Source organism: Hyperoodon ampullatus (assembly GCF_949752795.1).
Source record: "Hyperoodon ampullatus genome assembly, chromosome: 15".
Classification (NCBI taxonomy): Eukaryota; Metazoa; Chordata; class Mammalia; order Artiodactyla; family Ziphiidae; genus Hyperoodon; species Hyperoodon ampullatus.
Genome location: NC_136928.1, coordinates 13682824 through 13700535, shown reverse-complemented (window position 1 = coordinate 13700535; position 17712 = coordinate 13682824). Strand labels below are relative to the sequence as shown.

At 44.2% G+C, this 17712-nt stretch overlaps 1 protein-coding gene across 1 annotated transcript in view; it reads left to right on the top strand.

The window, feature by feature from the left end:
• Positions 1–17712, top strand: part of ACOXL (acyl-CoA oxidase like) — a gene marked incomplete at its 3' end in the record, with an annotated part of 362800 nt that overhangs the window by 188113 nt on the left and 156975 nt on the right. The window contains 2 exon segments of the mRNA XM_079720397.1: positions 2741–2780; positions 2784–2894. Of these exon segments, the coding sequence (XP_079576523.1) occupies positions 2741–2780; positions 2784–2894 (151 nt within the window).

The window sequence follows — 17712 nt, the reverse complement described above, 5'->3', positions numbered from 1 at the left end:
GTTGTGTTCCTGTCTTCCTAGTTGTTTAGCATAGAGTGTCCAGCACTGTAGCTTGCTGGTCGTTGAGTGGAGCTGGGTCTTGGCTTTGCAATGGAGATCTCTGGGAGATTTTCACTGTTTGATATTACGTGGAGCTGGGAGATACGTTGTGGACCAATGTCCTGAACTTGGCTCTCCCAGCTCAGAGGCACAGCCCTGACACCTGGCTGGAGCACCAAGAGCCTGTCATCCACACGGCTCAGAGTAAAAGGCAGAAAAAAAGAAAGAATGAAAGAAAGAAGAAGATAATATAAAATAAAATAAAACTTAAAATAAAAAATAATTATTTAAAAAATTTAAAAAGTAATTTAAAAAAAGAAGAAAGGAGGAAAGAAGAGAGCAACCAAACCAAAAAACAAATCCACCAATGATAACAAGTGCTAAAAACTATACTAACAAAAAAGAAGAAGAAAAAAACGGACTGATAGAACCTTCGGAGAAATGGTAAAAGCAAAACTATACAGACAAAATCACACACAGAAGCATATACATACACACTCACAAAAAGAGAAAAAGGGGAAAAATATATATATATCATTGCTCCCAAAGTCCATCTGCTCAATTTGGGATGATTCGTTGTCTATTCAGGTATTCGACAGATGCCGGGTACATCAAGTTGATTGTGGAGATTTAATCTGCTGCTCCTGAGGCTGCTGGGGGAGATTTCCCTTTCTCTTCTTTGTTCGCACAGCTCCCGGGGCTCAGCTTTGGATTTGGCCCCGCCTCTGCGTGTAGGTTGCCGGAGGGCGTCTCTTCTTCACTCAGGCAGGACGGGGTTAAAGGAGCCGCTGATTCGGGGGCTCTGGCTCACTCAGGCCGGGGGGAGGGAGGGGTACGGAGTGCGGGGCGAGCCTGCGGCGGCAGAGGCCGGTGTAACGTTGCAGCAGCCTGAGGGGTTTCATGTGTTCTCCCGGTGAAGTTGTCCCTGGATCGCGGGACCCTGGCAGTGGTGGGCTGCCCAGGCTCCCGAGAGGGGAGGTGTGGATAGTGACCTGTGCTGGCACACAGACTTCTTGGTGGCTGCAGCAGCGGCCTTAGCGTCTCATGCCCGTCTCTGGGGTCCGCGCTGACAGCCGCAGCTCATGCCCATCTCTGAGGCTCCTTTAAGCAGCGCTCTTAATCCCCTCTCCTCCCGCACCAGGAAACAAAGAGGCAAGAAAAATTCTCTTGCCTCTTTGGCAGTTCTAGACATTTTCCCAGACTCCCTCCCGGCCAGCTGTGGCGCACTAGCCCCTTCAGGCTGTGTTCACGCCGCCAACCCCAGTCCTCTCCCTGTGATCCGACCTCCGGAGCCCGAGCCTCAGCTCCCAGCCCCCGCCCACCCTGGGGAGTGAGCAGACAAGCCTCTCGGGCCGGTGAGTGCTGGTCGGCACCGATCCTCTGTGCAGGAATCTCTCCGCTTTGCCCTCCGCACCCCTGTTGCTGCGCCCTCCTCCATGGCTCCGAAGCTCCCCCTCTGCCACCTGCAGACTCCACCCGCGCAGGGCCTTCCTAGTGTGTGGAAACCTTTCCTCCTTCACAGCTCCCTCCCACTGGTGCAGGTCCCGTCCCTATTCTTTGCCTGTGGTTTTTCTTTTTTCTTTTGCCCTACCCAGGTACGTGGGGAGTTTCTTGCCTTTTGGGAGGTCTGAGGTCTTCTGCCAGCGTTCAGTAGGTGTTCTGTTGGATTTGTTCCACGTGTAGATGTATTTCTGATGTATTTGTGGAGAGGAAGGTGATCTCCACGTCTTACTCCTCTGCCATCTTGAAGCTCCCCAGAATACACATTCTTTTGAAGTGAACATAGAACATTTATCAAGACAGACCATGTAAATTTATAATGATTGAAATCATACAAAATCTGTTCTCTGAGTAGAATGAAATTAAATTAAAAATTAATAACAGAAAATTATCTGGAATAATCTTTACATATTAGGAAACTAAAGAACACACATAATTCATAGGTCAAAGAAGAAATCACAGGGAAATTAGAAAATATTTAGAATAAAATGAAAATGAAACACAACATATCAAAATTTGTGGTAAGCAACTAATGCAGTGCTCAGAGGAAAACGTATACCTTTAAATGCTTACATTATAAAAGAAGAAAAGGCTAAAGCCAGTGGTGTAGATTTCTATTTTAAGAAGCTAGAAAAAGAGGAACAAGTTAAACACAAAGAAAGTAGAGCAAATAATAAAAATGAGAGCAGAAATCAATGAAATAAGAAATGGTCAAAGAATGGAAAAAAAATAATTAAGCCCAAAACTGTTTTTTTCTTTCAATAAATAAATACAATTGAAAGATCTTTAGCTAGAATGATCCCGAAAAAGATAGACACAAATTATCAGTATCTAGAATAAAAAAGAAGGCATCATTGTTATTATTGTTATTGATGTAATGTCAATGTAATGCCAATATATTTGACAACGTATATGAAATTGACAAATTTCTTGAAAGATACATAGTACCAAAAGTGGCACAGAAAGAAACAGAAAACCTGAATAGCTTTGTCTGGCATTACTGGTGAAATCAACCAAATATGTAAGAAAAGAAAACATACTGATTTTACACAAACTCTTTCAGAGAAGAAAAGGGAAAATGAATCTTAGGAGCACCCCGACACCAAAACCCACACAAAGACATTATGAGAGCAATATCCCTTATGAGCATATGTGCTGGGGGCACTACTGCATCCATCACAGGTCTCTGATTGTCTCGCAGGTATACCGGCATCCTTCTGGACGAGGACATCTTCCGAAGTTAGGAGCTTGTCGGCAGTCGCCCACTGCAGGTGCTAATGGCGGGGCTCAAGGTCTATAGTACCTGGGAGAACACTGGCTGCCTGCAGGACTGCCGAGAGTGCACCGGAGGCCTGGTGAGCCCCCGCGGGCCCCCAGTCCTGCAGGGTCTGCGTGGTTACACGTGTGGGGGCTGACCATGTGGCCAGTGGGCTTTGGAACCAGGTGGAATTCCCTCCTGCCTTTGTGACCCTGGATGCATGACTTACTTTTGTCACCTGTGCATGTCCACCTTCTTGGATGCTGCGAGGACTGATGCAGACCATGCTTGTAAAATGCTTGGCCCATGGAGGCCTGCGGTAAATGTCATGAAACTTGGTGGTGGCGGTTGTTGAGAGTATAGGAAAGGGCCAGTGGGGGTCAGAGGATCAAAGCTCTGCTCCAGTGTTTAAATCCCTTGGGGAGAAGGCAGGAGTGACCCCAGGGGTTTCTACCCTGGGAAGGAGGCAAATGGGGATATGCCAACCATTTAGAGAGTGTATAGAGTGTCCCCAGCCCAAGCCTCAGACCATATTGAGCAGTGAGGGGTGTGAGGTATGAGAAACCCCAATATGAATCTTTGCAGAGTCGAGGGGAGTCTGAGGACAGCTGGGATCTGTGCTCTATTCCTCTACAATTCTGAGAGTGGAGGTGCCTGTGGGATGCAGGATGCCAGAGTCTCTGCATCCCTGTGGGAGCCCAGCACTGGTGAGAAAGGGGACCCAAGTGGGGTCTCTGAGGACAGGATGTGGGGGATGTGTGGTTGTGGATCTGTGACTCGGTGGCATTGCATGGCTGCAGACATCAGCTCTGATGGCATCTGAGGTTCAGTCCCAGATGACAACGCTGTGTGGGTGACCCCCAGGGACCACACCGCCTCATCGTCATGTGGGCCAGAAGCAGGCAGGCACTGCAGGAAGAGAAGGGAGGAGGGAGCCCCTCTTTGGCCTTGGGCCTGAATTCCATCTTGAACTTGACTGAATATTTGCCTAACAACAGCAGCTCTGAACCTGAAGGGGAGGCTGAAGAATTGTAGCCTCAGTGAGAAGGGGTCAAGAGCAAGTCAAGGGTGGTTGTAGAGAATAAAAGGGGAGGATGAGTTTCTGGAGAGCCCGGCATCAGAGCATCAGAGTCGGGGTCCATGGAGGGGCGAGGAGGGGCTGGGCCTTCACCACCGGCAGAGCCCAAGGTTTCTCCTACATGAACGATGAAGATGGGACTGGGAGCCTCCTGTGTCCTTTCATCTGAGAGTCACCGTGCTCACTTCTCTCATGGTGGCTGAGTAAGGACATGCACACGGTGAAGGGGACCTTAGTTAGTCAGACGTGCATACTGTGTCTGTGATGGTGGAGGACATGCTTGCTTTTCCAGTGGGAATGATGTCGGGGTCCGCCTGGAAAAGAAGGAGAATAGGGAATAAAGTGACAGCTAGCACTGGGGTGCAGCTGGACCAGGAGTATAGGTCCTCTGAGGCAGCTGGGGGCGATGGCTTATAATGACCTTAAGTGACCTGACACGTGTGAGGCCCCTGCCAAGGGGATGGTTTCCATCCATCCAGTGGCCCTGCCTGGTCATGCCCTCCTTCGTTGCCAAGCACTGACTGGCAGTGCAGAAATGACCCCTTCACCCACCATATTATGGAAAAGAACCTGACCGTGGAGGGCTGCTCTTCCAGGCTGGATGCCAGGCCTGTAATCCCACTGGGCACTGCTGCCTCATGAGGCTTTGCTTCCCAGTAGCTCCTCAGCAATGGATGCAGAGGGCCCTGATTTCCATTTCTGTTCCTTCCCTTCTCCACTCCCATATCCACCCAACACCTAGCCCAAGGCTATTTGTAGAGACATAAATATTTGTTGAAAGAAAAGCATGAGCATCTTCTAATTGTTCTAAGTTATATTTACAAACACCGCATCTTCTGCAGGCAGGAGGTCTCCAGGAGTGAAGTGTGAATGTCTGGGAGCTCCCGAGATGGTACTGAAAACCACCTCTTTCATGGCCTGTAGGTCTATGTAGGTCTTGCTTCAAAAAAATGTATTTCAACACACATTTACTGGGTTTGAAGCCAGCAACCCTGGGTGTGACCACAGGAAAGTTTTTCCCTTCACTATGCCTCATTTTCCCCATATGTAAAATGAGGATAAACTCTCCTTGTAGTGGTTGTGAGGGTTAAGTTATGCAAGATGATGAGCATAAAATGCTTCACATGTGAACCCAGGAAGCAGCAGCTGACATCTCTATGGTGTGCTTACCCTGGGGATTTGGAGAAAAAAAAATACCACATGGTCTGTTTTGCTTGCCATTGTAAAGATGGATACAGAACCCAGACTGGTATGGCAGGCCCTATGCAGCAGCTGGGGCTGGGAGGGCTCAGTGACATCTGGAGGGGGGCGGGGGGCAGTCCCTGAGCAGTGTCATTTTAGCAATTTAGAGGATGAACAAGAGACTTCGAGATGGGGGTCTGAGGACCTGTTGGATAAAGGGATACCTGCACACAGGTGAAGGTGTGGGAGTGTGTGGCGCATCTAGGGACACTGGGACAGGCATGGTCTGGGTTCAGGTGAAGGTGCAAGGGAGGAATGGCAACTTTATTCAGAAAGCCAGCAGACCGAGAAGATGGTGGACTCGTGTCCCAAAGAACCATCTTACCTGAGTTAGAATTCAGGCTTCTTTTATACTAAAATGGGAGGGGGTGTGGTTAGTTGTTGCAAACTTCTTGGTGTCAGAATCCTTTGTTCTTGCAGCTGTCCTTGTAGGTCAGGTCACGAAGTTCCTGTAAACCTTCCACAAGACAAATGTTATTCTCTGTTCTGCAACTTCTTATCTCTTATTTGAGTGGGAAAGTGTTATACCTTTAAAGGTCAGAGCCTTGCGAATGGGCTATCCTGTATATTTTCAGGCTGTAAGCAACATTCTTAACTTGTAGCAAAAGCAATAGAATACAAAGGTTAAAGTGAAAGAACAGATCCAATATGGAGTCAGATTTGTTCTTCCCTGTTGCAAAAGGGCAGGGAACAAGTCTTTGATTACAACAGCCCTACTTCTGACTATAGTGGGGAGTATCAGTAAGCAGCTGTTGACTAAACAGACCGAATGACAGACTGATAGACAGACTGATGTCCATCAGACAGATGGACTGACTAAATAAATGACTGCCCTGTGCCTCCATTTTTCTTTCTTACCCTTAGAAGTTAAGATTAATCCACAAAACTTGGCCCCTTTGGTCTTTCCTTGCTTTATTATTACTTTTTATCTTGAACATTTTATTTAAACATCTGACTCTATTGTTAAGTATTTGGAGACAAAGAACACTGGCATTGCCTTGAGGCTACTCATATTCAGAAGCAGGGTGCTATTTATCGGCTCTAAAGCCTATACAGACCCATTCTGAAGGCCCATTTGTTGAGTAGTTTAGGAAACAGGGACTTCAGAAGAGGGCTGGGATGGAAAATCATTGTACAATTTATCAAGATATGACTACATCTGGCACCTAATTTTTGCCTCTACTTTAAACGTACACCCTGTTTAAATCCCGTTTCTCTTGACTGCTAACTTTCATGTTTGTTTCTATTGCCTGAAGTGAGCAATGTCTGTGGAAGGCAGCTTCTTTGCCGAGGAAAGCATATTTGAAATCACATTTCTTGTATTATTTTCACCAATTACAGAAGTGGTGCATATCCATCGTAGAAATTTTTGAAACTACAAAGACACCAAGAAGAAAGTAAATAAATCCCACAATTATACTTTCCCAGGGATGATTGCTATCATTTGCACTATATTTGTTCTATGCATTGTGTACGTATGTGTTTAAAATTTTATAACCTCTCCTTTTCATCTATGAGTTGATATGGATACCCCTTCCGATCATTTCTTTGCAGTGAAGTTTTAACGGCTGGTACCATTTATCATGTAGATGCACCACACTTTATTCAACTAATTCTTTAGTGTATGTCAGATTTTTCTTTATTACAAATGACACTATAGACAACATTTTAGTAGCAAACTTTTTTCCCACACACCTGTGATTGTTTCCTTGAGATCAATTATTTAAATGATATTTGTATTGTCACCAAAGGTTATACTAGTTCCTACTTCTGCCAGGAGTTGAACACAGAATCTTAATAGTTGCAGGACTACTGGCTTTCAAATTCTTTTGACCGTGACCTATAGAAAAGGGTACACTTTTCAGTACCACCCCGTATTTACAAACACATATACACAAAATTGAAAAGATAAATTTTATGAAACAGTACTCATTTCACTATTGTGATCTAGTGCTCTAGTATTTTCTTTTAATTTTATGTCATTTTAAGAAAAGCTAGTCATGATGCATTAAGCTGATTTCATGACCTGCTAGTGGGTCATAGCCTGTAATTTTCACAACACAGCCTGGACTCACAGATCAACAAAGGACCTTGCTATACAGAGTTAAGAGCTGCACCTCAGCAGAGTGTGTCCACAGTGATAAAAAGAAGCTGGGCTTTCAGGGGAATATATTTTCTAGCTCAGTCTGTGGGGTGGCTTCTGCTAAGACCCAAATCTGATAATTCCGTTTTCACCGGAACGCTACTAATTTGTCCCTTTAGGATTTAAGATTATGTATCTGTAAGTGGGAAAGAGGTAAAGGCCTTTAAATATCTCCTAAGCACAGACACTAATAGAAAGTGATCAATTCTTGCTGGCTGCTGCCTCATCTTGGATCTGAGGGGAAGACTCAATGCACAGCAGCCTCCAGCGTTTGGACCAGGCAAGAGTTCACGATCCCAGCATTGCTGTTCTTAATCTGTTCCATGGAAACTTTTGGATTCTGAGAGTTTTTCTCTTCATAAATCAGTGTTTCCGTAGCACTTGGTGGTCGATTTGAATAACATCATCACTCTGTGTCAGGAAGTCATGAGAAAGTCTTAGGTTGGCTGTTTCTACAAGAGCCTTGGCAATCACTGCATTCCCTGAATGTTGAAGAAGTAGCCCTTAGCAGTGAAGTGGATATATACACAGAGTACAAACAGAAGTGAACTTTGGAATTGACCTATATTTCCGTCTTTTAACTCCTTTGTCTCCCAGCTTAAATTTTTTCTAACTCTCTCTACCTTTCCAGCAAAGTCTGTCACGTTTTGTGCATAAAGCCTGGGATCAATGAGATTTCATGCAAAACAAGAAATGTTTTTCCAAAATCAGATTCTCAGATGAACACTGGTTGGAACTTTCATAATTCATGTTCATGCAGTCACTCAGTTGCCTTAATGACTGTTGGTTAAGAGTCACTGTTAAGTGTTTCTAAGTTCTTTCTATGTGTGGAGCAGTGTACGAGGTACATATTCCCTGTCTTGAGGGCCAGGACATGTGAGGGGTGCACACTGTACACCGCATGCAACTGGGAGGCCCCAAGGTTTCAGTCAAATGAGCATTAGTGGACTTTTGTTTCTGACAAATTTGGAGTAACAGACAAGCAGATATACCCTCCTGACTGAAACAACTAAAAAAACGGACAATATGTATGAACTAAACAGTTGGCGAGATGCTGGACGTCAGGCAGTGAGGGACAGTGATCTCTGAGAGAGAGGAAATCAACCAGATAAACTCTGCAATTGCCCCTGTTCACTGCCTTGCAGGTGTTTCCATGCCACGCCTCATGAGGGGAAACCAAGGCAGAGCCCATGGAGCTGAGAGTCCAGGGAGACCCACACATCTAAAATTCACAGGATAAAGAACCAGACAGAGAACTCAGAGACCTACAGCCAGTCCCCTGCGATCATTCCGTTGACACTGGCTATTGCATAAGTGTGAGGAAACCACTCGAGGCTGCGGAAAGAATCACCCAAAAGGATTAGAGGGAACAGGGACTTCCCTGGTGGCACAGTGGTTAAGAATCCGCCTGCCAATGCAGGGAACATGGGTTCAAGCCCTGGTCCAGGAAGATCCCACATGCTGCGGAGCAACTAAGCCTGTGCGCCACAACTACTGTGCACCGAAACTACTGAGCCCACGAGCCGCGTCTACTGAAGCCTGGGTGCTCTAGAGTCCGTGCTCCACAAGAGAAGCCACAGCAATGAGAATCCTGCACACCGCAAGGAAGAATAGACCCCTGCTCACCGCAACTAGAGAAAGCCCACACAGCAACGAAGACCCAATGCAGCCCCAAAAAATAAATAAATAAATAAATAAATAAATAAATAAATAAATAAAATTTATTTAAAAAAAAAAAAGATTAGAGGGAACAGTATCCGGTGCTCACACGGGGCTGGGAATAGTGCGTTTTCCCACCAGCCAGTCTGGAATACCCTAAGACTCACAAATGAGAAAAAAAGAAATGTTATGTATAAAAGACCAAAGGTAAAGGCTTCCCTGGTGGCACAGTGGTTGAGAGTCCGCCTGCCGATGCAGGGGACACTGGTTCGCCCCGGTCCGGGAGGATCCCACATGCCGCGGAGTGGCTAGTCCCGTGAGCCATGGCCGCTGAGCCTGCGTGTCTGGAGCCTGTGCTCCGCAACGGGAGAGGCCACAACAGTGAGAGGCCTGCGTACCGCAAAAAAAAAAAAGACCAAAGGTAAGGATGACAGATTTCTCATTGGAAAAAAATGCAAGCAAGAAAACGTTGGAGCAACATTTTTAAAGTACTACAAAGAAAAATAATCTAAAGCTCTATACTTAGCAAAATTATGTTTCCAAAAAAAAGAAGGCATAATAAAGACATTTTCAGACTTGCAAAAGTTGAGGGGATTTATCACCAACAGGCGTTTACTATAAGAAATACTAAAGGAAATTCTTCATGCTGAAGGAAAGTAATATTGGATAGAAGTATGGGTTTGCAGAAAGGAATGAAAAGCGCCAAAAATATCAACAGTAACTAAATGTGTCAATATATAAATTTTAGTACTTAAATCTCTTTAAACAAAGATCATAACAACATAGTGTAAGGTTTCTAACTTATGTAAAAGTAAAAATGTATGATAGTAATAACAGCAAGGCCAGAAGGGGAGAAAAAGAAGTGTGCTATTGTAAGGTTCTTGTACTGTAAATGAAGCGCTACAGTATCACCTACCTGGAAGTAGACTGTGATAAGTTGCAGATTCATATTATAAATCCTAAAGGTTCTACTAAAATAATAAAACCAAAACTTGTAGCCAAGTAGCCAACCAAAGAGTTAAAATGGAATTATAACAGTACTAAGTTTATCCAAAAGAAGGCAGAAAAAGAGGAAATATGGGAGAATAAAGAGATTGTTCAAATAGAAAACAAACATCCAGATGGCAGATGTAAACCTAACGATATTAACAAACACTTTAAATGCAAATACCCCAATTAAAAGGCAGAGATGATCAGGATGGAGCTTGGCTGGCAGATCCACACCCTTCTTTTCCTCCCAGACCCTCTGAGGTGATTCCCTGCTCTTTCCCTCTGTTGTGGAGCTGAGGGAAGTGAGGTGACATGTGGCTCAATGACCCCAAACCTCCTTAGTGAGTCAGGGAGGGGCTGGAACGGGAGCTGGCGGGGGCAGCGCGTGTTCCTGGTGCAGCTGTGTACCTTTCCCGTGCTTACACGTGGTCTGGTCTGCGTTGTGGCTTCTAACCTCCGCGTGTAAGCGGAGAATCCACCGGCCTGGTTTGGACGTGTTGAAAACCCTTCACCTGCCTGGTGGGAATGCGGAGAACAGACTCTGCCGGCTCGGAGGAGTCACGTGACTCAGTTCCGCTGCTTCCTTTGCTTCCCACCTTCTTCCTTTAAGGATGGATGGGGTCTGGACTTCCCTAGTGGCGCAGTGGTTAAGAATCTGCCTGCCAATTCAGGGGACATGGGTTCAAGCCCTGGTTTGGGAAGATCCCACATGCCACGGGCAACTGAGCCCGTGCGCCACAACTACTGAGCCTGCGCTTTAGAGCCCGCAAGCCACAACTACTGAGGCCATGCACCACAACTACTGAAGCCCGGGTGCCTAGATCCCATGCTCCGCAACAAGAGAAGCCGTGCGATGAGAACCCCGCACACCGCAATGAAGAGTAGCCCCTGCTCACTGCAACTGGAGAAAACCCGTGGGCAACAATGAAGACCCAACACAGCCATAAATAAATAAATAAATAAATAAATTTTTTTTAAAAAAAGGACTGATGGGGTCAACCAAATTTTCAGGCTGTTGATATTTAACTGAACTTGCACATGGCCTCTTTTCTCCACATCCAAGCAAACCCAGATTGAATTTCCTACAATCGGCTGAGTGAGGAGTGGGAAAGAGAACCCCAGATTCCATTTCTGATTCATGTGGGACCGTGTCATGGAGAGGGCATTCTGAGTGGTGCGGGGGCACCTCGTCACAGAAGGGGTGGAAGCTCAAGGTCAGGACGCTGTGACCTTGGGCCTTACCCCTGGGAGTCTCAGTTTCCTTCTCTCTTAAAGCCTAGCGCATGGTAGGCACTCAGTAAACACTTGACTCTCCTCTTCCTTCTTCCTGGATGTAATTCCAGTGATGGGTCCCAACTCTCTCTGCTTCTCCTCTCCCCGTCCCCGACCCTGACACATTCGACCTGCCTGGGAGCTGCCTGCTTGGGGCTCTTCAGGGTGCAGCCTTGGACCCTGGAGGCAAGTCAGATTCTCAGCAAATCTGACTCCAAAGCATCAGCGTCTGCAAAGACAGGCCCGGGGCCAGCACAGGCTGCATGGTCCCCACTGTGGGCCGCCCCCCCCAACCCCCATAGAGCTGCAGCCCCAGCTGCTGACCTTGGCCCTGCACAGCCAAATTCTTCACAGCGACCCTCTACAGTATCCCTTGGGCCTTGAGTGTTACCTGTACCTGGATGGCCTGGGGCTGTGCCGTCCAACACTGAAAGATGCCACCCCTGGGCTCACTGGGTCCTCAGAATCAGTCTCCACTGCAGGACTTTAGGCCCCCCCTCCATTAGGGCCCCTCCGTGGGCGCCTTCTCATCTCCGTCCCCCGGCTGCTCCGTTTCTCCTCAGTGTATCCCCGAATGCCACGTGGGAGAGCAGAACTGGCTGAAGCAGCGTAAAGAAATATGTGGACAAAATTGGAGCAAGATAAAGTCTTAGAAGATATCTGTGACCCAGCATGATGATAAGGTTATCAGCAAACACACGTCGACTGTTCCTTTCATGTTAGACACGGAGCTGCTGTTTGCTGTTTGGAGATACAATCCAGCTGGACAATGACAGAATCATTATATTTTAAAGATTGCACAAGAGAACACTGAAACAATTACAAGTGTTTATAAATTAAAGGAGAAAAAGTGGTGTGATGCTGAGCCCCGTGGTTATTCAGTAGACTTAGTCCCAAGACTGGATCCTCAGGGAGATGCACCACCACCTCGTTTATCTGGCATCAGCCATTTCTTGGAACACAGCCAAGGCCTGAAATAAGCAAAACAGAACTCTGAGAATCCCAAAGAGATGACACGAAGTCCACGTGCTGAAGCTCAGGCCCTCACTCTACTCCTGAAGGAGCCTGGCCGGCCTCCGCTAGGAGTCTGCTTCTGCTAGTTGAGTCTTACATGTGGTTCTTGGTTTCCTGGGGTGCTGCAGACTAGGAAGGATATATGGTCTCCAAATGCAGGCAGCTAAGAGTGCTGGTGACCAAACAAGAGCCAGAAGAACTAGAAAAACGAAACTCAAAAATCCAAGAGCTCAGGGGGCCAGTTCCCAGCCCCAAGGAGGACTTGAAGCTCTTCTAGAAGGCAAAGTGGGCTCCAGACAAGGTGGGCTCTGTGCAGGGAGACAGGCAGGCAGGCAGGTACAAGAAGGACAGTCATTCGAGGGCCTCCCTTCATCCTGGATGCTGCAGATTTGCTATTCCCTGGAATACAATAGATAGTGTTTGTTTAAAGGCTCAGCTTTTCACAGCAATCCCCTAGACATGTATCTCTCAAAACAGATCAGTAGGTCAGCCTAACATGGCAGATACCATTTTGCTTCCCATCCAATTTCTTAAGGAGAAACAGAGCCAAGAAAAATCCTGGCTTGTGCCTGGGCCATGTGTAGCTAGTGGTGCTGGTGGAGGAGTCTAAGTCTGAGGGTCATGGGTCCAGCTGGCTAGGAATGCATATGTGGGCAGGGTAGGGGGAAATTAAGCCATAACACCAAGTAACTGGGTAGCAGAGTAGAAAGGGTTCAGCCCATACTCAGAAAGGATCCAGGGCCTGATCTGGCAAACCTCCTAAGAAGGGACTGGCTGGGGCCCAAGTGTTGACCTCAATAGAAGGGCCGTCTCAGTGGTTACTGTAACAGCTTAATCAGCCAGACCCTTTGCTCAGCTCCAGCCTAATTTTTCTAGGGCACCAACAAGTCTCTGACCAGCTCCCTCCCTTTCCATTTCATAGACCAAAGACCCCTTTCTCTGGACAGACTGAGAGCCTTCAAGAAGAATCCCAATTCTGGGGCTCCAGATTAAGTCCTAGGCTCTGCTCATCTCTGCTGTCACTTTCTGATTGTAGAGATTTAGAAAGACGGCACAATAAAAAACACTTTATGATGGTTCGTTATTTCTCAATTTTGAAGGAATCTTGCTCCAAGATTAGAGGACTTGGCCCTTATTGTTCAAAAGAGGTTTCCATTCCTGACTCCCTGACATTCCTGAGTCCCTGCTAGGTAAAGTGCCAGGACCTGTGTAGTGGTGGCCGCCTTTAATCCTCCAACAGTCCTATGAGTGGGAATAATTGTCCATGTGGGTGGAGGAATTAAGACCAGAGGTAGATGTTATTTCTCCAGATCTAGTGAAAGTTGGGGACAGGGGTTCTAATTCAGGTTTTCCAAATCCTAGCCTTTTTTCCCTAATTCTGGACCTTGCTTTTTTTCTGGGGGAGGGAGAGGATAACTTTGTTTCTGGCCCCTGGGTCCCATGATAATCAATGTTCTACACTTAGCCCTCATTTAGCATTATCCACAATTTGTAAACAAGCCTCTGTGTTTTATTGTTAGCCTCTGGTCCCTGGAAAAAAATCATCTCCTAGTGAGAACATCCAGATGTCATATTTGTGAGTGTCTTATGTTCATAGGTCTTATCTTGTCAAGCAAATTAGAGTTGGAAGTAGCAGGTAGTAAAACTGACCTTCATCACTGATAAAGAAAAGAGAGATTACTAAAATGACCCAAGGACGATCCATTTTATTGGCAACATTCCTTTGAAGATCTCAGCCCAAACTTCTTAAGGGCGTAAAGAAGGCAATTATAAATTTTATATGCGATGGATAACATCCAGACATATGATATGGATAGAGCTGGCATCCATCCTGGGCCAATTTGCCAAATTTTGAATCTACTGTATTCTCATTTTGCCCTCCCTTGAGAGGGTTCATAACTCCTCAGAAGGATTCACTCTATCACATCAAGGAAATATGAATGGGGAAAAAAATGAAGCTTCACAAGTTGACTTCTGAATTTGTGATCATCTCAGTTAAGATTCTTCTGGATGCAAGTAACAGAGACCCATTACAAACTTGCTCAAGTAAGAAAGGAGCATATATCTTAAGAGAGAGAGAGATGTGTTCTGGAATCCAGGTCTCATGAGGACCAGGAACTTGGAAGGAGTCTAGAGTAGAGGCAGTTCTGCTCTTGGTTTCTCCTTCCCTTGGGGGCATAGTCTCAGGCTTTGCTTTTCTGGTGTCTGTCCATTCTCCATGCTCCTCTGCATATGTGGCTGCCCTTTGGCTGTGGAGTTTATAGTATCTCCATTCTAGCTACTCTCTGAGATGGTGTCTCATAGATTCAGTGCTGAATCCCTGGCTCAGCTGGAGTTGGTGTCCTTCCCAACTCAGACATTTTTGGTTAGGGAATGGGGTCACAGATCATGAACACGCCTGCTGATGCCCCACGTGTATGGCTGGTAAGACAGTTCTCAGATAGTAGCTGAGAAGATGTCTGTTATTGTACATATGATAGCTTTTAAAATATTTCCTAACTAATCCTTTCAGGCTGGTGTATAGAAATGGAGTTGAATTTTTGTATATGGATCTTATATCCAACGACCTTGTTAAGCTGTCATAACAATTCTGATAATCTGTTTGTGGTTCTTTGGTGTTTCCTATGATCATAATCATATTCCCTGTGAAAAATGATAGCTTGTTTCTTCCTTTACAATTATTGACATTTATTTCTTTGTCATATCATTGAAGTGGCCAGAGCTTCCCATGCAATGCAATGGTTAAAGAAGTGGTTGATAATGGGCACCTATATTTTATTCTTGACTTTAACGGGCATGTGCTTATTACTTTTTCACCATTAAGGATGTTATTGGTGTGGATATTCTGCTGATATTCTTTATCACGGTAAGGCAGGTATGTTTTACCCTTAGTTTATGAAGAGGCTTTTGTGTGTTTGTGTGTGTACTCGTTTTTTTCATTTGGTTTTAAAATGATGAATGGATCTAAATTGTATGGAATTATTTACATTCCTTTATTTTACTGAGATCATCACACCTTTTCCTCCTTTAATCTGTTTATGTGGTGAATTTACAGTAACATATTTTCTAATGTTTAATAAATCTTGGGTTTAGGAAAAAATACAACTTAGTCATGGGGTGTGTGTGTGTGTGTGTTTAATTCACTGTTGATTCTGTCTGCTGATACTCATTTAGGATTTTTCCATCTGTGATCACGAGAGAGGCTGTCCTGTGTTATTCCTTCCTATTTCTGCCCTTGTCTAATTTGGATATCAAAGTTATAACACCCACATTAAGTGGCTTGGGGAGGGAGGGTTTCTTCTTTTTCTATTCTCTCAAAGAGTTTGTATAAAATGGAATGATCTGTTCCTTGCATATTTCATACAAATATCAGTAAAGCCATGTAGGTCTCATAGTTCCTTTCTTAGACATTTAAAATGAGTGGTTCTCTTTCTTTAGTGGTTGTCTTCTATTTCTTCTTGAGTCTGTTTTGGTAATTTATATTTGCCTACTAATTTGTCCATTTCTTCTTCTTTTTAAAGTTTATTGGCATAAAGTTCATAATACCCTCTTATCTTTTTATCTCTACAGTATCTGTAGTTATGCTCCCTTTGCCACCCCTAATATTGTTTGTTTTCCCCACCCCTTTATCTCTTGATCTGTTTTCTTTTTTTTTTTTCAACTAATAAATGTTTGGTTCTGTTGTTCCTCTCCAGATTATATCTGGGATTTCCATTTCATTGCTTTTTGTCTTTGTTATTTATTTCCTCCTATTCTCTTTGTGTTTATTTGCATTTTTGCTCCTGTTCTATTACCCTAACTTGCATGTTATCCCATTAATTTTTGCCATCTCTCCAATTCTATTATAAACATTTAAATATATAACTTTAGTTATATATTATAATTATATATTATATTAAATATTATAACTTTAATTATGTATTATAACTTTAATAACATTTAAATTTATAACTTTTTGGTAAATACTGCTTTGGCTGATCAACCATGATTTGATATGTAAGAGTTTCTGTTTATCAGTTCTAAGCATATGTTAACATCCATCATGACTTATTTGACCCATGAATTAGCTGAGTATGTTTTTTTAAATTTCCTAATGTCTAGTATTTAAAAATAATAATAGCCAAACTTTGTTGCATTCTTACTATGTGTCAGGCACCAGTCTTCACATTTTGCATTGCTTAACTTATATAATCTTCACAACAACCTTACAAAGTAGGACTGTTATGACCCCAATATTACGTATGTGAAAAATGAGGCACAGAGAGTTTAAGCAATTTGCCCAAGATCACACAGATCCGAGTTAACAGAACCAAGATTCAAACCCAGGCAGTCTGGCTACAAAGTATAACCACTGTACATACTGCCTTCTTTTTAGTGACTGTTCTTATTTTTGTTGTCATAATAAAAATAATTATTATATTGGTGTTTTTACTTAATTCCATTGTAGTCAGAGAAAATGGCCAGTGTGATACAGATTTTTTTTGAAATTTATTATGACCTACTTTGTGACCTAGAGCATGGACAGTTTCCGTGTGAACTTCAAGATGCATTCTGTAATGAGCTGCAGGGTTTTAAATGTGACCAATAGATCAAGCTTATTAGTGGCATTATTCCAATATTCCCTGTTCTTACTGAAGTTTTAGTCTGTCTGATTTATCAGTTATTGAGTGGACTAAAATCTCCCACTGTTGATGGTAGATTTGTCGGTGTCTCCTTGTGTTTCTGTTAATTTTGATCTCACTCTTTTCAAGTCGTGTTAGTAGATGTTTACAAATTTAGAACTGTCCTATGTTCCTAGTGTACTGAATCTTGGGTCCTCCTGTAGTGACTCTCTTTAGCTCTAGTAATGTCTTAAAATGTATTTTGTCCAATATTAGTATAAGAACAGAAGCTTCCATTTAGTTGGTATTTGTTAGATCCTTTTACATTAGCATGTGTTAGCATGTTGCATTTATGTTTCTTATCAATAACACTTACCTGGTTTTTATTTAATTTGTTCCAACAACCTCATTTAAAAAATTTTATTTATTTATTTATTTTTGGCTCAGTTGGGTCTTTGTTGCTGCACGCGGGCTTTCTCTGGTTGCGGTGAGCGGGGCTACTCTTCATTGTGGTGTGCAGGCTTCTCATTGTGGTGGCGTCTCTTGTTGCAGAGCATGGGCTCTAGGCACGCGGGCTTCAGTAGTTGCGACTTGCAGGCTCAGTAGTTGTGGCACGCAGGCTCTAGAGCACAGGCTCAGTAGTTGGGGCGCACGGACTTAGTTGCTCCGCGGCATGTGGGATCTTCTTGGACCAGGGCTCGAACCCGTGTTTTCTGCACTGGCAAGCAGATTCTTAACCAGTGTGCCACCAGGGAAGTCCAACAACCTCATTTTTATCTGTGTAGTCTAAATATTTGTCATTGCTGATATATTTGTATTCATTTCTTCCATCTTATGCCTTGCTTTCTTTGGTTGTGTTTTATCTCTGCTTGTTTAGGCTTCGCACTTTCTTTCAGATTTATTGTTTTTTTCCTCT